The 22,291-nt window shown below is 48.7% G+C and overlaps 1 protein-coding gene across 4 annotated transcripts in view; it reads left to right on the plus strand.

The window, feature by feature from the left end:
* Positions 1-22,291, plus strand: part of MID2 (midline 2) — a 336,918-nt gene that overhangs the window by 297,667 nt on the left and 16,960 nt on the right. For all 4 annotated transcript variants that reach the window (XM_074964320.1, XM_074964324.1, XM_074964322.1 and 1 more), the window contains one exon: positions 17,280-17,487. In XM_074964320.1, coding sequence (XP_074820421.1) covers positions 17,280-17,487 — 208 coding nt within the window. The remainder of the gene's footprint in view (positions 1-17,279; positions 17,488-22,291) is intronic.

Consider the following 22,291-nt stretch of genomic DNA (forward strand, 5'->3'; position numbering starts at 1 on the left):
ATACCTGCTCAGTAGAGACTTCTTCAGTTCTAGCAGGTAAAATCTCCAAAGACTGCGTCCACACTGGGCATGCGTGGGCCTCTCACAGCTCCCAGTGCTGACCAGACTGCATGTATGCCATGCCCATGGAGCCAATGAGCATATTCCAGCCCTGGGCTACAGGAGCAATGCTGGACTTTCCCTGTAATGGCCGCTCCCAGCTGCCTTGGGCTGGGGTGGATCTGGGCTGGAACTGAAGAGCTGGGAGCCTGTCTTTCCTGTGCTCTCAGTGACCTTCCTATTGGAGCCCAGGCAGGAAACAATCTGATGTGAGTGCCCAGACGACAGGGCAAAAGCTGGACTGGGGCAGGGAAAGGAGTAGTTTGGGACAAGCAATCTAATGGGATTGGAACTGGAGGCAGGGGGAGGAGAGACACTGTGACTGGGAGTTGGCGGTGGAGAGATTGAACCTGAGTGCAGGGAAGGGGCAGCTTGGGACTGGTCTCATGGTTAAAGCAGTTGAATGCAGCCCTGGAGAATTGGATTTTATCCCTGCCTGTGCCACAGAGCTCCTGTGTGATGCTGGGTGAGTCACTTAAACTGGTCACTGTCTGTTCTTCATTTGCTGGGTGCCCAACTTGAGACCCTGGTGTCTGATTGCATTAGTGCTGAGCGCCCACAGCTGCAACTGAAGTCAATGGTAGCTGTGCTTTGAACATAAAGTTTTACATGTGCTATGAAAAATCAGGTCCAGGGTGTCTCGGATTGGGTACCCAAAATGGGTACTTTAATCTTTCTGCCTCAGTACCTCGTCTGTAAAATGGGGATCTTACGGGGGTGTTGTGAAAATAAATTAATGTCGATGAAGCACTCAGAGAGTGTCGTGATGAGTGCCTCAGCAAAGGCCAGGCGGAAATTAATGATTCTGCCCTCACAGCAGGGTTTGAATAGTGTGCAGTAAATAAAGCAGGAGGCACACTCTGAACAGTGGGAAGGGAAAAAAAATATTGAATAGCTGCTAATTAAGTGAAGGAAGCAAGGGTCCTGTGGGAAAAAAAATAGTATGTGATCATGTAAGACTGCGTTATAAAGCATAAGCACAAAGGGGCTAAATTAAGGTTGCACAGGCGACCATAATTGTGTCATTTCCCCACTTTTCAGTGATTGACTTTGAAATCTTAGTAATGTCCTTTTAACATAGTTTTTCTGTGTTTTTATTTTTTTTTATATAACAATATATAGTTACAGATAAATAAACTCCACTATGTTGCCATTTCCTGAGCATGCAGAGAATGAACAATGCCCTGCGAAGGAACCTGTCTCTTTAAGGTTCTCTTGTGGGTCTTAATAGGCCTATTTGCTGCACACTACAAACAAATGTATTGTTCTTTGTGTATGAAGAGCCTACCACTTTGTATTGGTTATTTCTCACTCTTGGTTATTTCTCCTTCTTGTATTTGTCTGTGTAGAACCCTGTGTGCAGCAATTTATTATAGTTCTTCAAAACAGCCAATTATAACAGAGCACACACTTCACAAATGATGTCACTTCAGAAAAATGTCAACTGTCGTACAGGAAAAGAATGACCAGTTAACCTATTTTGGATTCTACTCTCTGCTTCTGAAGTGGCGTTTTCAGAGATTCCACCATAGACTTAAGGCCTGTGAAGACAGATATTAACTCCCAGAATGCAACAGCATCAGTGCTCCCACTCATTCCTTAACTGGTCGGAATGTAAAACCAATTAGTGTGGAGGATCTCTTTTGGTTTTAAGGCAGGGTGAAAAGCTGATGTTTCCATAGTAAGCACATGCCCTGAGCCTCATTAAGTATCCCAAAGTGCACTGGGTTCCTCACAGAATACAGAGAAAGCCACGGCTCCTGTACTGAAGGGAATAGAGGGGAGATGGCTTTTATTGGTGGAGCTTTGTCCAATGCTTTAAATGCTTAGCCCTCTACTGACTCATGCTGAGGATACATTTCCACCTGTTGATATTTATGCATCACTTTGTAATGTCTGATGAGCTCCGGGCTATGATAATGTGTGTCCCATGGGCTGGTTTTCTGTAAGTCACAAGAAGTGGAAATTATCATAACATTATTTGGAAAATGGAAATGAATAGTACAGCTAGAAGGGCCCCAGGTTCTGCTCTTAGCCCAGATTAAGGGTTTGTCTTGCTGCGGAGGTGATTCCTGAATAAGGAAGGGTGTGAATTTTAAGTACTATAGCTTTTGCAAAATATGAGTATCCACACAAGGAGTAGTCCCAGAATAGCTATTCCAGTCACCTTCCCTGTGTAGACAAGCCCTAACCTCTTTCTGGACTTACACTGCTGTAACTGAGACAAAAGCTGACATCTGGTTAGGAGCTGAAGGAATCAGACCCACTTTCCATTGTTTGCCTCACGGTGCATTATGATGATGGAGTACACAGAGATATGCCTTCACTTCAGAAACGAAATGTGTCAGGTGACTCTAAGGCCACTGCCCCATTTGGCAGGTGAGCCCTTCTGGGCTATCTGTTGATTTTAGGAACAGTTGGAAGTGTGTATTCTGCACACCCTCATAGGCTGGGTCTATGGCAGTGGTTCCAGTTTGGATTTACAGTAGTGGCACTTCACGCAGGGACTAGTCTGAGTATCGGGCCAGGGCGGGTCTTTGTTTGGTGTGGGTTCACATTAAGGGCTGAGATTTATCTGCATTTGGGACGAGGGCATTGGCTGGTCCAGTTTTCAGACTCCAAGAAATTATCCTAATGTAACAATAAAGCACCAGCCAAATGCTAAGGAATGGCTCCTGTCTCTTCTGTGAGGATCCCAATAGCTCCACACACAGGATGCACCTTTTCACACTCGCCTGCCACACACATGACATAAACCACCATTATCACCATCCTTCTCCAGCTATTATACTCTGAGCAAACCAGTTGATCATCTACTATAATAGCAATTCAGCTGCTGTCATGTATTATTCAATAATTTTTAAACCTGTTTGAAATTCAAGTTGGGAACATCTGAAAGTTTGATCTCATCCTCAGGGGAGTTGATTCACCATGGGGTCTGCAGCTCTGCTGTGTGCGCACCAGTTGTCTAAGATCTTTCTGTTAACACACATATGTTCGGAGGAGCTGGATGCTATGTAGCAAGCAATCCCTAAACAAGCAAATCCACAGGGAGTCTGTTTGGAGATTTGTATGTTTTGATAGTTTTATTGTGTTTCTGTTATTCAGCGGCTCCCTTGCAATCTAGCTGTTTTTCCTCTTCCAAGATAGTATCAGAGAAGAGGAAGATAATCACCAGTTTTCATGCCCACTCTCAATCCTGTTCTCTGCTTTGCAGCCTTCATTCACCGGTTAGTTTTCTGACTGCACAGCAGACAGCTGTGGGCTTGCATACCATGCTGAGGGGCCTGGTCTTGCTTGCTTTTTTCTCGTGCACCCTCAGAGGCATAGGGCACCCAAGTGTTTCAGCTATTTATTTTGGTCTTATGCCTATCTGTTCAGGCTTCTGAGTGTCATGCTAAGGGATTTAGAGTCTTTCTCTGGGCCAGGTATAAGGATGTAAATTGACAGAGAGAGGCCTCATCAGCCAGGCTTTGCATCCTGATTACTTCTGCGTAATCAGAATCGTTGACTTCTTAGCTGACTGACCAGGACTGGAACATTGTTGGTTCTGCTCTCCAGCTAAAGTGGGCAAGAAAAAGCGCTGAAAAGAAAGGCCACAGGTGTGTGCTGCTTGCGGCAAGTTACCCTGCGATTATTTGCTTGGTTTGTGCTTCAGCTATGCAGACCGCAATGGGTGTATGCTCGAGCCCCAGAGATTGTGTCCCTCCTAGACGTAGGAGTCCCAGATCCTCCCTGGGCAATGTTGTATTGAAAGCCAGGCCCAGATCAGGGTTTCAGTTTCTCACCATCCCTTCTCTCTAGGACATAGATCCAGGGGACCTCAGGAGGGTTTCTGTCCCAATTCCAAACTATCCCAGGGTGTCTGTGTTCCCCTCCTGAAGAAGTGCCATGGGATCAAGGCTCCTGGAGGCTTTAGTCTTGCCTCCTTTGCTGTTCCCCAAGATGTAGAGGGCAGGGCCATCTAAAGAGCCACCTGAAGGTGGGTGGAGGATATGCTGCACCCCCAAGGGGAGGTAGGCTCCCATGGTGCTGTGCCCATATGCAGTCCTGCACTTTCTGCTCAGTCTGGCTCTCTGTGCCTTCAAAGAAATTCAAGCATCATTTCCATGCTGATAGCTAGGGAGGAGAGTGACAGTCATAAAACCTAACACAATGCCTCTTCCCAGCAAAATGTCAGAGGCTTAATGAAGAGAGTCGCCGTTTACTCATTCTCCGTTGGAATCAATAGAGCTAGAACAATTGAGTGAATAAGTGCTCTTTCAGTGCTGGTTCTGCAGGCAGAACAGAGGGAGCCAAATGAAGATACAGTCTGAGAGCTTTGTAAAGTGCAGAGCCTTGCCATGTTTGCATAATAGGGTGCTTTACAAATGAGGCCACACTGGCACGCATCTCCAAAAGTCTGGGCTAGCATATACCAGTGGAGCTGGGACCTGTGGTAATTGCTCAGCATACCCCAAGGTTTGGTTCCCAGACTTAAAATCTACAGAAGAGGCATAAATAGGAGAGGGAGATTGTCTGGGGCTCCCAGTCCAGCTCCATAGCTTCTACCAAGCCCACCAGCCTAGCTGGGCCAACTGGAAGCCTGTTGTTAACCCTTCCTATTGACTGGGGGATTTGCTAGACATCTCTGGCAATCTGATCTCCAACGCCCTAAGGAGTGTGTAGCTGTGGCATGTTGGCATTGCCCAGTGTTGGTTGTACAGACCAGGAGGCGGGTACCATTTGGACTTACCTCTGCTGGCATGACAAGTGGGATAGCAGATCCTGCTGAGTATAATTGTAAATTATTCCCCTGCCAGAGTGCTGAGAAGGAAAGGACAGCTTGGTACACTGACTGGCCCATTAACTATCTTTGTCTCACAGACAAAGTACTGCTTAGGTAAATGGAAAAACACATCTCCTGGTCTAAATATTAATGCCCAGCACAATGGAACTGAAACACATGCAATTAAACTGCAGGGAGGTGAAGCAGAGTGAGAAATTATCTGTAGAGAATGACAAAGAAATATTTCTTTAAAAGACAAAAGCAGTTTCAAAGTGTCATATTTTCAAGGAGCTTTGATTTAGGTGGAGACATGGAATGCGTTGGGGCCAGTGAGTGGAAATGGCAGAGACCTGAGTATCTTGGGCTTTCAAAACGAGAGGACATCTCAGAGCAGTTACCTTGGAAATTAATTAGCGAGAAATCCCAAAGCTTTACAAATGAGATGTACGTTGAAAGAGACAGGTTAGAAATAGACTCGAAAGGGAAGGAAAAACCATCCAAGCTGCAGACAAGCTGAGCAGGGAAATATTTCCAGTTGTGGTTGAGAGAACAAATGAAAAACCAGGCTGGTTTTTGAAGTACAATCCCAAGGGAAATGAGCAAGGGATTTGAAGAGAATTTTCTCTAGCTCTTCTGTGCAGCCAGCAGGAGGGCACAGTGCTCAATACCCAGTGAAGTGCCTGTCCAGTCAGTGATCCCGGCACAGCAGGAGCCTTTGTGCTCTCCGAGACACCAAGTTAATATGACAGGCAATGTCCATGTGCCCACTTGAAAGGACAGGGAAGGGACAGAGCAGGCTGCAGTAGCCCAACATACGCTGAAACAAAGACCCTTTTAGGTGCTGAAAAAGACGTCTTAAAATGATCCTGCCTTGAGAGTTTTACCCTGACGGTGCCCTGTGGCTTCCATCCAGCTATTTCTGCACCCAGCATCTCTGCAGCATTACAGGTGTGGATGAAGTGTGCCCCGGCGATAGCATGACAGATTCATGGCCCACACATAAGGACATTGGGCTATTCTGTTGAGGTGTCAGGTGCTCAAGCTCAGTGTTGGGATGCAGAGGGTATGTCTAATGTCACACTGAGGTTGTCAGGGGTGTCTAGTCAGTGCCAATCTAGAAGTATAAGAGGGGTTGGAGTAGCTCTCCGAGGCTGAGGGAAGTAGGGGCGGAGACGGAGAGATCCTGTAGGGACAGTCCAGACGGCTAGAGAGAGCTTTGGTTGATGCTTTTGCTTTGCTGGGTATAGCTGAGAGTCAGAGCCCATAGATGAGTTGGGAGTGTCTCTGGTGTTCTCAGGAAGAGAGGTGCAGTCTCAGAGTGGGGGAGAGGTCAGCCCCAGAAGGAACACAACAGACTTTCCAGCTCCTGTGCTGAAATGTTTATAAAATGTCTCTCTCGTTCACAGGGATCAGTGCTCCCTACCATACCATGTACATAATGAGAAACCTGAGGTTTGCCATAGAGGATTAGCTTCATCGATTCTGTGGCCAGAAGGGACCACTGTGATCATCTAGTCTGACCCCCTGTATAACGCAGACCGGAGAACTGCCCCACAATGATTCCTAGAGCAGAGCTTTTACAAAAACATCTCATCTTGATTTAAAAATTGTCAGTGATGGAAAATCCACCACAACCCTTGGTGAATTGTTCCAGTGGTTAATTGCTCTCAACATTATAAATGTATGCCTTATTGTGAGTCAGAATTTGTCTAGCTTCAACTCCCAGCCATTGGATCATGTTAGATCTTTGCTAGACTGTAGAGCCCGTTATTCGCTCCCCACATAGATACTTATAGACAAAATCAAGTCACCCCTTAACCTTCTCTTTGTTAAGCTAAATAGATTGACCTCTGAGTCTGTCACTATAAGGCAGGTTTTCTAATCTTTTAATCATTCTTGTGGCTCTTCTCTGAACCCTCTCCCATTTATCAACATCCTTCTTGAATTGTGGGCACCAGAACTGAACACAGTATTCCAGCAGCAGTTGCATGAGTGCCAAATATTCAAGGTTCCTCTGTTTATACATCCCAGGATTGCAGTACAGTAGAATCTCAGTTACGGACACCAGAATTACAAACTGACCAGTTAACCACACTCCTCATTTGGAACCAGAAGTACGTAATCAGGCAACACCAGAGACGACAAAAAAAAAAAAGAAAAAAAAGAAAATGCAGTACAGTACTGTGTTAATCGTAAACTACTAAAAAATAAAGAGAAAACAGCATTTTTCTTCTGCATAGTAAAGTTTCAAAGCTGTGTTAAATCAGTGTTCAGTTGTAAACTTTTGAAAGAACCACCATAATGATTTGTTCAGAGTTACAAACAGCCTCCATTCCCGAGGTGTTCATAACTCTGAGGTTTACTGTAGCTCTTTTGGCCATTGGAGTTCATGTTCAGCTGATAATCTCCTCCTTCCCCTCCCCCCTACCCCCCGCGCAAGTAAAGGTCCAGCTATCCTGTGTGCTAGAAGATGGCAATACCTGAAGTTTCAGAGGAAGGAGAATCCCTCCCCACACTGCATCTTAACCAATTATAGAATATTGTTGGTTGTACAAGGAATTATCCTCTCTTGACCTCAGCAGGCAATCAGCTTGTCTTTGACTCAAGCTGGCAATCAGTTTGCCATCCCTATCATTGTCTTAGCTTGCATAGCTACCATTGCTATTAATGGTCATGAAGCTACCCATGGTGATGCACAAGAATCCTACTGCCCTGGCATGGAATCCAAACTCTCCTCTGTCCTTGCATTTCCATCAGTGTTTCTGTGTCATTGACCCTCCTAATTAACTTTCAAAGTTTTCCTTGAGGCATCAGCAACTCTTTAGGAAAAAACAAACTCCCTCTTTCCTCTGTAACCCAGCACACCCATAAACCCAGCCAGGATTTCCTCCTCTGAGTTCAGTACATTTCTGCAATTCCTGAAACACTCCAGGGAAGGAAAGTAAAATTCAAATAATAAACAGCCCAGAGGTTGCATCCTTGTAGTATCTGGCCTTGGAGTTGGTTGGCTTCCTGCATAGGGGCCGCGTGTGAACGAAGAACTTAAGCACTAAAGGGAATAGTCCAACCAGCTGAATTTGTGAGATCAAAGCTACCTGACTGACAGGACTGGAATAGATGTTAATCAAATCTGACAGCAAAAGCTGTCATAACTCCTAGCTTCCTGACAGGCAGCACTGTACTGAAGACGTGTCATCAAGAATGAGGAGGTGTCTGCTAACTTGAGAGCAGGGGTATGAGCGGCGGCAGGGCGGGGGGCTTTGGGACAGTGAGCAGAGGGAGCAGAGATGCTGCTCTGCCTGCATTCTCCCTTGTGGAGTGAAAAGGCCATGCTAGAATATACTGCAGGAAATAGTTTTACCCTGTGCCCCTGGGGGCAAGACAAGTGACTGGATGGCATCTAACGGTTCCTCTCCAGCTCTCAGTAATCTCATTCTATTGCCTTTTTTTGCAGCCCTTTGGCACTGAAGGTTTTATTCTCTTGCTTTGTAGCAGCACCTTTGAAGTGGCTTATATCTCCTCTTTTCTTTCTTTGCTGACTTCTCTGTGTCCCTTAGGAGACAGGGATAGTGCTGTTTCAGATGCATGTAAAAATCAAATAGCTCTTGGTATTTACTTCCTTGTTTGTATGAGATCTTCAGTGGCATCTGAGCACAGCCTATGGAGAGGTGTAGGACAAACACCATTATCCAAACCTCCGTTAGCTGAACCTTTGTTTTCCTAAATTGGGGGAAATCCCTGGATGTTCACACGTTTTTTAGTTCTCCAAAGCCTTAGTTGTCATTAACGATGGCTCATTGTCCTTCCGCTAATGGAGAGTGTAATGTGCCGCAGGTGCCACTGTAAGTTCGGTGAATGCTGGGAGGGGTCACAGGATAGTGGATGTGAGGTGGAAAGGTGGATAGTGGATGTGAGGTGACTAAGAGCCTGTTCATTTGTTTAATTTTCTAGCGCCAGGGAGGTATTTTTTTAAGGCAGGTCAGATTTTGGAGCTAAGCTGCAAGACAGCGTCCCTTTGAAATGCCCTTGCACCAACAGCAGGGCTTGTGATACCAGCCGCTCTGCTCAGTAACTGTGATATTCAGTGTCAGTCCTTGTTTTGTGGATGGTACTTGGAGCCCGTGGGCTAGGAGTCACACTCCTAAATCTGAGGCCAAGGTTTGGCACCATTTGTTTGTATTCACCTCCCAATCAGGTCATCTTTACAACAACAAACGTGGCCGTCTCTTTCCTGACAGAGTGAAGAATTTCAGCTCTAACTTGTGAAGAGCTTGTCTCTTTCCATTACTGCAGGAAAAAGATACAGAAATATTAGAATAACTGGGGGGGGGGGGGTTGAGGATAGGCCTTTTCCAACTGGCAGCATTATTTTTAGCCTTCTCACCTCAGTTATCTTGCAAATTGGACACTGTGAAACATAAACACTCACTGGCACCAAATTTCACGGGCTATAGCAGATGACCTACATTACCGAGGTCACACTCAGCTTTCCAGACTGGCTGATGTTAGCCCAGTATCTCCGTGTTCCCTATTCCTGGTTCAGCAACTGACTTGTTGAGTGACCTTGGCCAGGTCATGTCACCTTCCTGAGCCTCAGTTTCCTCAGCTGAAAATGGAGATAGCAACACTTTGCAAAGTGCTTTGAAATCTAGGGGTGCAAAGTGAAACACTGAGTGAAGATGCTGAGAATTACACCATTATTATTAACTTCCCTATGGTTAGTACAGGGAACACTCCAAAAACCGAGGTAATTTTATTTAGTTAGCTAAGGCTACATCTACACGACATACTACTGGCAGCGGCGTGTAGGGTATGTGTAGCTATAGACTGCAGTGAAAAGCAAGCTGCATCCACACTGAGGTGTGTAGCTACACCTGTCGGTAACAGGCTCTGGCAGAGGGGAGGCAGCGGGGAAAGGCCCCGCTTCAGGAGTCTTTCCATGCTGCAGTGGAAGGCTCCAACAATGGGGAGCTGGCAGAGTCTTTCTTTACAGCCAGAGTCATTCCCTGCAGCAGGGAACGGCTCTGGCAGCAGTGAGACACTACACTGCTATTTTTAGCAGTGTAGATGGGAAGGAACAGCTTGGGCAAGCAGAGAGCCATAAAGGGTGTGTATGTAACCCACACACCTCCTGGGTATGGTGTTCTGTCCCTTCTAGTGGCACCAGACCACTTAGAAGAGAGCAGTTAATGAGTCTGCTTTACAGCCTTAGCTAACAGCCAGTTGGCTTTTAGCTCATGTGGTAGAGGCACCTAGCACAATAAGACCCCAGTCCTACTGGGGCCTCTGGGCACTCCAGCAATGCAGATTGTTAATATTAATAATTGGACCCATTTGGAGGAAAACAATTGCCCATGAGAAACTTTTCAGCTTTTCTTTGAAAAAAACAGATTTTTTGGCAACTGAAAATTGAAAATTTTTAACAGGTTGGCAAAGATTTTTTATATGCCAACAGCAGAAAGTGTTTTGGTCTTTGGCTTTTCAATTAAAAAACTTAAATTTTGTCAGGGGAGGAATGTGCAACCTTTTCCAGAGGAGCTAGAAATGGTTACCAGCTAATAAAAGTGAAAACGCACATCTAAAAGTCTAAAACTTCATCTAGCAAGTTTTGGTTCAAGGCTTTGTTTAAGATTGCCTTTCTCATCCATAGTTTGCCAGCAAGATGGTGGCTGACCCTCTCTTCGGTCAGGATGTATCTCAAAGGCCCAAAGGTACTGGTGCCTTTGTCTTCTTAGGTGAAAGAGATAACTTTGGGTTCTTCTTCAAGGTCTGGTCCTGATCTGTATTCTACACGTGGGGTACAGATGCGCACCATGCACCCCAGTCCAGAAATTTTAACAAGCAGCGCCCATTGGCCCTCACATGCATGGTAGGTATCCTCGTTCTCCTACCGAGGGCATAGAAGGTCATGCGGGCCAACACCTTTCCAGTTCCTTCTCACCAGCGCATGGCCTGAGTCAGAATCCTGTGTCTACAGATTTCTCCAGCTTTTGATAGAACTTGTAAATAGATTTGTAAATAGTTTGTTATGCTTCTTGGCCTATTACTATAATTAGAGTTTTATCGTATAGTTAGTGTATCTTGTTTTTCCTCGGTTGGGGGCTCCCTCCCAGTGGTCTGGAAGTATGCCCAGAATCCCGGGATTCAAGAACTGCATCTCTTGCCCTCTCACTCCTTCTCCGTCTGTGATGACCACCAACACAGCTTCTACTACTTGGGTGAGATGTATATCTCAGTGAAGTGCAATATGTGTTGCTTGTTTCCACAAGAACTCATGAAGCTCATGAGCTTTGCCTAAGGAAACACCAGATGGAGAAGGCTATGAGGCCCCACACTGATTTAGGCCAAGAAGACCCCCCCCCCGTACATCAACCCCAACTGACGAGCAGCACTCCTCCAAGCATGTGCTTAGAAGTGGTGTCTGCATTTCCTAAGCCTAAGGAATTTTTGTTCTGCCATCCCACCCCCAACTTTCTAGAGGTAGAGGCAGAGAGGACTCGGTCACACCATCAAAGGCTACCCTGACAGACAAGGACTCAAAGAGGCTGGGCCTTTCTTGGAAGAAAGGTCTTTTCCTCTGTGGGCCTGCAATTTCATGTCTCTAACTATCAGGCTCTGTTAGTGAAATACAACCTGAACAACTATTCTAGGCTGGTGGGCTTTAAGGACAAGCTCTGCGCAGAAAACATAGCCCAGTTCCAGTCCTTCATAGAAGAGGGCAAGTTAGTGCAGCAGAGGCAGCAGATATGGCATCCAGAGGGCTGGCCACTGGTATATTCATGAGGAGGGATTCTAGGTTACAATTGGCAAGTTTCCCTAGAGAGGTCCAGAACTCCACTCTGGGCCTTCCCTTGAAGAGTCAAATCTCTTAAACAAGAAAACAGACGAGTCCCTACACTTGTTACAGAACTTGAGATCGACCTTATGCTCCCTGGGGTTTTACATTCCAGCCCCACAGAGGAAACACCAGAGACAAACCTGTAAACCTCTTCCTCACGCGTTCTACTGCCAGCGTCTGCCGAACCTCTGCTGGGACCGCAGATGGTTCAGAGGCCTTGGCCCCCTCTATCACCATGCCCAGTCACCTGCAAAGGGCTACTTTTGATGTCTCAGGCAAGACCCTCCTTGCACCACTGATGCCACCCATCTCTTCCCCCATTATTTTCAGGGGCCATCTTATGCTGTTCACCACAATTGAGAATTGATCACGACAGACAATTGGATCTCAGAAATTATCCATCAAGCATACTCCATGGAGTTCCTCTCCCTCCGCCCCTCACAAGCCCCCTTCAGGAACCACTCTCGTGAGGTGATTCTTCAACAAGAGGCAAACCCTCCAGCAACAAGGGTCAATAGAGTACGTCTATTCTCAGTATAAAGGGAGAGGGTTCTATTCCCCGTATTTCCTAGTCCCCAAAAAGGAGGAGAGTGGAGACCCATTCTAGATCTTCAGCAACTCAACATCTTCATTCATCAATTGGAATTCCGGATGGTTATATTAGCAGAGGGGATGTGGTTTGTGGCTCTCAACATGAAGGATGCATATTTTCATATAGACATTACTCCCTCCCCCAGGAGGTTTCTGTGGTTTATGGTGGGCCAAAAATATTTCCAGTTCAGCGTCTTCCCCTTTGGGTTGGCAACAGCACCCATAGCGTTCACTCCCATGACTGCAGTGCATCCTGGGAAATGTAGTTCAGCCAGAGATCATGACCCATAGGGGAGAATGGGGGCACATGGGATGTGGAACTACACCTGCCAGCAGTCACCATGGCTGCTCAGGTGGATAGAGACATTAATGTCGATCTCCTCTGAAACATTTTGACATTTCTGATTCAAACATTTTCAGAACTTTGTGCTACACACGATGTTTCAATATTTCAGCTTTCATCCCCATTCAGGATGCAAACACTTGTTAAAATATTGGAAGTTGCCATGGGACGGAATATTCGGTCAGCTCTAGAACTGACAGTTGTCAGGAGTTGGGATACAGGGGAGAGCTTTTGGGGGTGTCTGCAGTGCAGCTGGAAGTGTGCTTCCCAGCATGGGCAGACAGACACACGCTAGCTCTGTTTGAGCAAGTGGCTTAAAATAGCAGTGTAGCGAGGATAGCACGGGCAGCAGCTCAGGGTAGCCATCTGAGTACAAACCCGCCTGGACCCCCAGATACGTACACAGTCCCTTACCCAGGCCACTGCTACACTGCTATTTTCAGAGCACTAGCTCAGGCAGAGCTAGCACATCTGTCTCCCCATGCTGGGAAGCACACACCCCACTGCAGGGGATGTCTGTACTGCACACACACCTTTTGGGGATGTCTGTAGTGCAGTTAGATACCTACGGCTGGCCCGTGCCTGCTGACTTGGGCTCACACGGCTCAGGCTAAGGGGCTGTTTCACTGCGGTAGAGATGTTCAGGATCCTGCTGCAGCCCAAGCTCTGGAACCTTCCCACCTCACAGGGTCCTAGAGCCCAGGCTCCAGCCTGAGCCGGAACACCTACACCACAAAGACACAACCCCTTAGTTCGAGCCCTGCAAGCCCAAGACCTGGTGTCTAATTGCAGTCTAGACATACGCTTAGGGATTCTGCTTCTGCTGGGTCTCAGCAGGTGCTGGGAAAACCACTTGCCTCTCCCGGACAGCCTGGTGGGTGCAGCTCAGAGGAGATCCAAAGGGAGGCTATCCCTTTGGTGTATGCAGCTGGCCTTCTGCATGAGCCAGTCCAGATTCGCTAGCCCGGCTGCAGCACCTCCTCACCACTGCTGTTTGTGCAGAGAAGATTTATGGTGCCGGGTTATGTTCTGGGAAAGGATGGCTCATTATAGGCTGCTCATATTTCTCCCTGTACAGTTCATTGTGAGCACAATAACCATCTCTCTCCTGCTGTCTGGCTGCTGTTGAAGCCCTACACTGCTATCAGTAGTGCCCATCTCCAGCTGCCATCCTTCCTTTCCTTGTCATCTGTGCTCAAGTTTGAAGCAAAAGAAAATGGCCTGCTTTCTAAACAGTGAAGAGACTCGTTAGCGAGCCTGTGTTTCAGTCTCCGGCTCCTCTGCCTCTTTCAGCCCATTAGAGAGTATCACTAAAACTTGATGCATCCGATGAAGTGAGCTGTAGCTCACGAAAGCTCATGCTCAAATAAATTGGTTAGTCTCTAAGGTGCCACAAGTACTCCTTTTCTTTTTGCGAATACAGACTAACACGGCTGTTACTCTGAAACCTGTCACTAAAACTCGTCAGTCTCCCTTGCAGTGCAGCCTCCCATTGGTCCCTCATTTCCGTCCTTCTGTGACTACAAAAGCCACTCTTGTTTTAACAACCCTGGCATTTTTACAGCAGCACCCAGCCAGCACCTGAGCACCCTGCAGACGATGGATTTGCCCTTTCAGCACCCCTGTGAACTAGATAAATGTTACTACCCATTCTGCGGATGGGGACACTGTGGCACGGAGAGGGAATTGAGTAACCCAGGCTCACTCCACACGTCCATGGTAGAGCTAAGAACAGGGTCCAGGTCTCCTGAATGCCAGTCCCATGCTGTAATCACACGCCCTGTCTAGTGCCAATCACTGTCCAGATGCTATTGCTACAATATCCTCGGGCTGGGCCAAGCTGTTAGAATCTCAGTTTGACTCTCAGGATGCATTCTGCCCCCTCCCGTGTTTCTTCCCAGCTAGCCCTGGTTTTGTTGTATGTTTTCCCTTTAATCTAAATGCCTAATGATCCACTGATCTGTTAATTCTGAGTCCTGCAGCTCTGTGAAAGACCAGGGGCCCTCTGCTCTGGAGGGCCTCAGGACTTAACTGGCAGGGCTGAAGTGCCCTGGAAATGTAATGTATGTAAATCCAGGACTGGAGTAGCAGGGGGTTGGAGTGCTGTGACAGAGCTGCGTTTGTGAGGCCCATTGGGCAGGAACAGCAGGGGAGCTGCCGGTCAGGACTGAGGAGCATCAGGCCCCCTGGGCTGGAATAAAGTGGGGGACTGAGGGTCAGGCCTGGGATTCTTTGGCCGAGCTGCCTGTGTGCTGGAGGTGGGGAGCTGGACTAGGACAGCAGGGGATGCTGAATGTCCAGTTTACGGGGTATGGGCAGAGCTGGTTGCACAGAGCCTACGCACGCTGCGCTTGGCCTCCCGCTGGGGAAATCAGCAGTGTCTGCCCACACGATACCTGATTCAAGGTGATGCTCTTAGGGGCTTGCTTTTCTGGGCAGTAAATTCATGCTGTTTTTTTCTGAGGTGAATCTGGGTGATTGGTGCAAGCTGTTGTGGCTCAGGATGCTGCTGCATAGGTTGATAACACAAAATTCCCCAGCCTTCGAGATTCAAGGGCACTCGCTTTGCAAGAAACCTGTCTCCTGCACAAATGAAAGCCAGGCTCAAGAGCTGTCAGCATGTAAGTTTGCCCTGCCATGAGGCTGTGCAGAGTCAGATGAGTCATTCCTTTTTTCCTGGTGCAGAATCTGATCCCATTCATTTATAGCCAGGGCACCGTACCTTTCCCAGCATAGCAAAGAACAGAGGCTTTCAGAAAATTATTAGCACTGATTGTTGAATTGGTTGTGGAGCTGGTTCCCAGAAGAGGCAATTGTGGATTGCTCCATGTTTATCAGCGTGAGCAAGGCCAAATGTTCCCTGGCTGTAATGAATCTTTAGAAGGCTTTTATCAAAGCGAGCAGGAGAGTGAGTGCGTGTCAGTTAGGAAATAGTTTGGCATTCTGACGGCTGGTAGCATGACAAAGGAATTTCAGTTGTGTTTCAAGCCAGCATTAAAAGATCTGCAGACAACCCCTCAAAATCTGTACCGTTAATTGAGAATGAAGTACTCTCTCTGTAAGTGCATGTGCCACAGCGCCTGCTCTTTGATGCCACCGGATTGGGGAAGTATCAATGCTTATGACCACAGCCTGTGCAAACCCAGATTTCATTGTACGCCTTTGGTTTGTTTCTGTAACTAGAGCAGTGTGTAAGGCACAGCCTGCGAGCAGAAGACACTGAGCTGAGACTTTCAGCTGGCAATAGAAAAAGTACTGAGAAACTAAGGGCATATTTCCTGCAATGTGTAATAACTGAACATATACTGCAGGGAGTAAATGGCACCAGCTGGAGGTGGGTATGTGGAGATTGGCTAGATAGTTCTGTTTTTCAGTGACATTATTGTACCAGTACTCAAAGTCTATTTGCCTTTCAGTATGTTTGTATAACTTTCATTAATGCTAATAGAGCAGTGGTTTTCAGTCGGTGGTCCGCAGGCCCCTAGGGGTCTGCAGACTATGTCTAAGATTTCCAAAGAGGCCCACACCTGCATTCAAAAAAATTTTGGGGCTCCACAAATGAAAAAAGGTTGAAAACCCACTGTAATAGAGAATAAACCCTTTAACGAATTCAAACTGCTTACCATGCTTAGATTTGGTTTCCACTGCTTTAGGGCATCCTAGGCTCCACTTCCATTATCTGGAACCAGCTCCCCATTTCTGTTAAAGGGAGCGTGTTTACTGCAGTAAGTCTGAACAATGTAACACAACTGGGGGGGAGTGCCGCAGGACTGAGAGTTCCCCGCCCAAACATCCCAGCTGGGATGATTACACAATACCATAGCACTCATCAGCTACCCAGAACCCTTCATGGATACATCTTAAAGCACTTTACATAGGAGGGGCAGCCTCCTTATCTGCCTTTTACAGATGGGGAAACTAAGGCATGGAGCCTTAAGTGACTGCCCAAGGTCACACAGCAAGTCTGTAGCTGAGCTGTGACCTAGCTCTCTTCAGTCCCAGTCCCGTACCCTGTCCACACCAAGGAGAAACCATTTACAGGCTTCAAGGAAAATGTAAAAACAGCCCCTATGCTATAGACCAGCAGTTTGGAGCAATGCTTGACTCCATTCTTAAGTGGCCACGCTTTCGCTCTCTTTTTAATTATTGCATTTGTTCCAACTATAATTAGACTTATTTCTCTCTAGCACAACTTCATAAATCTCTTCTGATTTCATCTCCGAGCTATTCCTCCCTTCTCTGCATTAGGTCAATGAAGATGAAATAAATTCACGATGCCAGCACACTACCAATCTCCTGCCTGTGTCCTGTTGTGATGACTTACATGAGATTCAGGTGGTGCTTGGGCTGTTATTAGAATTAGAGGGACCTTTTGCTCTGGAATCAGCTCTTGGCAGTAGATTAGTGAGGCGTGTGGTTGACCCTTGTCCTGCCAGTGGGGGCAGCCTGGAGGGTGCCAAGAATATATGGTACTTTTTATGAATGCTCTGGTATGTGGTTGGAAGGGCCGGGTACCCTGGCTGATGCCTTTCTCACATCCCATGGCTTGGTGTAACAGGCAGAAGAGAGGCAGTTCAGGTTCAGCCTGTGTGACAGGGAAGGAGACACACTAACCATCGGCATTTCTGTCCTCCTTTCAGGTCAGCCCTTTAAGTTGGATCCCAAGATGGCTCACAAGAAGCTGAAGCTCTCCAATGATGGGCTGCAGATGGAAAAGGACGAGAGCTCCTTGAAAAAGAGCCACACACCCGAGAGGTTCAGCGGTACTGGGTGCTACGGAGCAGCAGGCAACATATTCATCGACAGCGGGTGCCATTACTGGGAAGTGATGGTGGGATCCTCAACCTGGTAAGGAGATCTGCCAGGAAGTGCTCCATTCTCTTCCCCCTTTGTCCCTGCCCTGAAACTGACTGTGAGACAGTGTAATGAAAGGGCAGTCCCTTTATAGGGCCGTGTCACGGACAGAGGAGTGGCTGGTGCTTTCCCTACCACCTTTCTCACTGATCAGGGAGTTGTAGCTGCCGACTAATGCCAACTGCGAAATGACTCTCTGCAGTAACCCTGTACAGGTGATAGGTCACAGCCCCTCCCAAAGGCTCTCGGGTCAAATCTGCTCAGGTGCCATGGTGCAGTGTAGAAACGGCTGGAGCTGCGAAGTCCCATCAGAACATAAACCCCGCGCTAGGTGTGTTCTGCCTGACATCAGCCCTAGTCACAGAGGTCCTCCCATAAGATCCCCACTGGCCATTTCACAGAAGATGCACAAGGCTGGACTCCAGCTTGCTGATCCATAGCCCTGCAGGTTCCTCAGGGCTCATGGGCTAAGGCTCATGTGTCTTAATGGAGTCTGTGGCTCTGCCTCAACTCTGAAGGGTAAGAAGTTGCTGCTGGGTCAGTCCTAGACACGCGGCCACTGCAGGAGTGTTACCTGAGGCCAGAGTGTTTACTCAGAGCGACAGGGACCTGCTGCTGCTTGCATGGCCAGCGGGTTCCCCTTTCACGAGTTCCGTAACAAGACCTGCTTTTTCCTTAGTTTGGCCCCTGGAGGATTAATGTCTCATTCCTCCTCATCTTGGCAGCCCCGTGTAATGGCAAGCCGAGCCCTGCCATCTGTAGAGCTTGTCTCTGTCTCAAGGGGCCCTCAGAAAGTTTTGCTGGTTCTAGCATGTGTGTCATTTCCTCGCGTGCTGTGTAAATTCACAGATTTGTACCCCAGCCTGGGCCCTCCCTGGCACTCCATCACGGAAACGTTCTGCTAGTGCATAAACGACAGGGCCCTGTTCAAGGGACCTCGGGACACTCCGCCGCAACAGATCACGTTCCCCATGTCTAGCGCCCCAGCCTCTCCTTCTGAACAAGGCTCAGGAGTGTCACAGCTTAACGCATGTGGTGTCACAGGTGCTGCATGTTACTGACACTGCAGCACTGGGAATTTCAGGCCAGGAGAGAAGAGCTTCGTTACTAGGTGGCAGCAGTGGTGAAATTCAGGGTAATAGCATCCCTGGGGACGTTAGAATAACGTAGATTGGAGTGCCTACCCTGGACAGCGGCAGCCTGGACAGCAGGGGTTGGTTTGCTATTCCGCAGGCTCTCTCTGTCTCCACAGTCTCCTCTGGGGCCTTTCATTTCTGTAACAGACGCTGTTACAAAGTTAAAATCTGGAAGGTCAGCGAGGAGCAGAGGGGGAGAAATGAACGTGTGGGGCCCGCAAGACCAGAGCTGTTTCTTAGGGAGATCTGAGAAGAGCTCGGGAGTCAGTTACAGGTCCCTGCATGTCTGGGGTAGCTCAGAGGAGCTCCTCCTGTGGCCCATGCTGGACAGACATGCAGTGGTCCCTGCACAAGGGGGGTATGAGCAATGGGGTGCAAGCATGATAGCCACCCACTTGGCTGGTGCCCCAGGGATCGAACCAGGGACCTACAGAGCTAACAGCCTGAGCTAGAGAGCCCAGGCTCCTGAGGAGGGGGATTGGAACAATTCATCTCCTCTGCAGATCGGCCTTGGGGGGACCTGTCACACACACTCACTAGCGGGCTACATGAGCGGCGACCGCGATGCCACAGCTAATGTACTGTGGAATGGCACAATCCAGCGGGGGAAATGTGTAATCAGAACAAAGTCTCCTGGCACCATCCGTCACAGAACTCCAAGCACTTCCCTATGGCGGCTGGGTATCGTTAATCCCCATTGCAGAACCGGAGCTCAAAGAGGGGAAGTGGCTTCCCGGCAGTCACCCTGCTAAATTGGGAGGACACCCCAGGAGTTCTCAATCCTAGTGCTCTTCTGGCTTGGTGGAAGCCACCGTGCCCCTGCCTGGGATCTCTGGGTCCAGGAGGACAGCCAGACTGAGGAGCCAACATGTAGAGGAGTGTGGCAGAGGGCAGCGACATCACTGATGGGGAAGCACCATCAGAAGGGACAGTTGCCGGGTGATGCTGCCAGCGAAGAGGAAATAAGAAGTGCGGGCAGTAGGTAGCACAGGAGGGGACTCTAATGCTGCTGGGGAGAGTCAGGGAGCCAAAGGTGCAGGAAGGAGGGCTGGAGGGTATCAATGTGATGGGAAGTGTAGGGCTGACCAGGATACTTGGCAGAAGGGCACCAAGGTCTGAGGTAGGGACTGGACTGACTAGGGGAGTAAAGATGGAAGGCGCGGGCAGGAATCTGCCTCTGCTGCTGCCCTGTGTAGGATGGACAGAGCGACATGTGCTGTGCCATGCTGCAGGCAGAGGGTTAGTAAGGAGTCATGCACACCTTGGCTTTAGCCCTTCAGGATCCCCTTCCCCCAAAGGTGCTGCCAGTGCTGGCAAGCCAGTACTGAAGGGGTTAGCAATTGGAGAGCACTCCCAGGCATGGGTTATCTGTATGGCTACATTGCCCAGGAGAACATGCAGCTGTCTGTATCACTGCCCCTGGGTGGGCAAAGGGGGCTGACACTGTTCTCTAGGCCAGTGCATCTGGGCAGGACTCAGTGGCACAGGCAGTGAAGAACTAGTTGTCGTTCACTCTCCCTCCATCAATGTGCTTCGGGGATGCTTCTGCATTGCATTGCTTTGGGACAAGCCTCATTCACTGTGACAAGCTTCAAGCCTCAGGGAGCAGAATAAAACATCTTCATCGTGTCAGTGAAAATGCAAAGGTCCATGTATTTCCCGTCTGTCTGCCCTGGGACAGGCTGAAGGTGCCGCGCAGTTGTTAGAACAGCTGGAGTAATGGCAGATAGGGAGCCTCAGTACATCAGTTCCAAATGTGATCTCTGCTGCATGCCTTTACTGCAATAGCTTAGGGGGAGAGGGGAGGCTGGCTTCCCCCGGAGAGCGTCTGACAAAATGCTGTAACCCCAAACCGGGCTCCCCTGCAGAGTCCCACTGGCTGCAGGAGAGTTCAGGCTGGGTTGACACGGGAGAGGGTGACTTCAGTCGGCTGCCCTGGTGGAGCTGCAGAAGCCTGGGAACTGGATTCAATGCAGAAATCCATGAGCACTCTCTTGTGCGAAATCAGCAGCTGCTCTGCCGAGTCAGAGTGGCTGCAGCAGGGTGAGTGAGATCAGGATCCAGCTTTCCATCAGCTCCCTGGTTCAAGGTTGGATGGTTGGCCTCGAGGCCAAGCTCGGAAAGTGGAATTCACTGTGGGAGGCTGTAATTGCCTGCAATGATTATTTTATGTGATGCTTAAATGTATGCACCCCAGTAAAAGGGTGTTTGCTTTTCCTGGTTCCCCAGGATCTGCAGCTGGTGAGTTGGTGCTGAGAGCAGGAAGATGTTTGCTGCTCTGAGTGTGCAGTGAGTTGTCATCCCAGCATTCAGAAGCATGGCTTGGTTTATTGTGGGGTTGGAGTGAATATCCCCTCAACCCTGGGCTGAGGTGGGCAGCTGCACCGAGGCGCTGGTCCTGCTCCCCGTGAAGTCAGTAGCAACTCTCACTGAGTTGTGCAGGGCCAGGAGCAGGCTGGAGGGAGCTGGAGGCTGAGTGGGAGTGTGGTGTGTTCATGCCTGGGTTGGCACATGAACAGATTATCCGTTGCCCTGCAGCCTGTGGAGTCATTTATGTCTGTGCATGGTGGGTTAAAACGCTGCTATTATGATGGAGTGGTGTCTCGCACTCACTGGCCCTGGCCAGAAATGGCTGCAGGGTCGGGGACAATTGGCGCATGGGCTTGGAGCTGAAGCGAGTGGAATTTGTCTCCGAGGACCCTTCGAATGCAGTCCATGAGAATGGGACCATGTCAAGAAATATCAAACAGACTCAGCAGATTCTTCATTCCCCCTTGCCAGCTGCTCTGAGCTCACTGCAGAGCAATTGCTCCTTCTGGGCAGCTTCTCCCCACTCCGCTGAAGCATTGGGTGTGCAGGGACGGAGACTGCTGCTGCTCCTCACCTCTCAGCGACATGCTTCACCTTGTCTCCTTTCCTGGAGTGCCTTCACACCCAAAGAGAACTTGTACTCAGCCTTTGAGACACTCCCTTTCTGAGCACAGTCTGTGTGGCCGAGCCCCGCCTTGGCCAGAGCCATGAGGGAATTGACACGGCAACCCTTGGGTCTGCTGCTGGGGTAAGGCAGGCCAAGCTACTGCCACTGGGGTGCCCCTAGCTCACTCGTTGCTGCTTAGCGGCTGCTGCGAATGGTAACATGTCTGCTGGCTGGGGAGCTGAACACGGAATCGCAGCCCTGTCCACCCAGACCCTGCAGTGGGTGCCAGGTGGCATGTGGAGATATCCTGCCTAACCCTAGCAGTGCTGAGGGAAGACCTCTGCCTCACTCACCTGTCACACTGTATAGAGGGGGGCTTGGGAATTTGATTTGTAAGTTGTTTCACAGGAAACTGAATTTTATTAGGGGCTGTGCCTTAGAAATGAATCAGTTCCAAGAGTTGATTTGTCGATGACTGAGTCATTCAGTCCCTATAGCTGAAGAAGTTCATTTAAAATATACAGCAGTACCACAGGCTCTGAACAGAGGTGCACATAGGTGTACACAAGAGACAGCCACATGCTGAAAGAAGGCAAAAGTATAATTGGGTTGGCTACAGCCATAACTCAGAGTGAGCCTGGAGCCTTGTGTCTCATAGGCCTTGTCTACACTGCCACTTTACAGTGCTGCAACTTTCTTGCTCAAGGGTGTGAAAAAACACCCCCCGAGCCCCCTGAATTTCAGC

Source organism: Natator depressus, chromosome 9 (assembly GCF_965152275.1).
Source record: "Natator depressus isolate rNatDep1 chromosome 9, rNatDep2.hap1, whole genome shotgun sequence".
Classification (NCBI taxonomy): Eukaryota; Metazoa; Chordata; order Testudines; family Cheloniidae; genus Natator; species Natator depressus.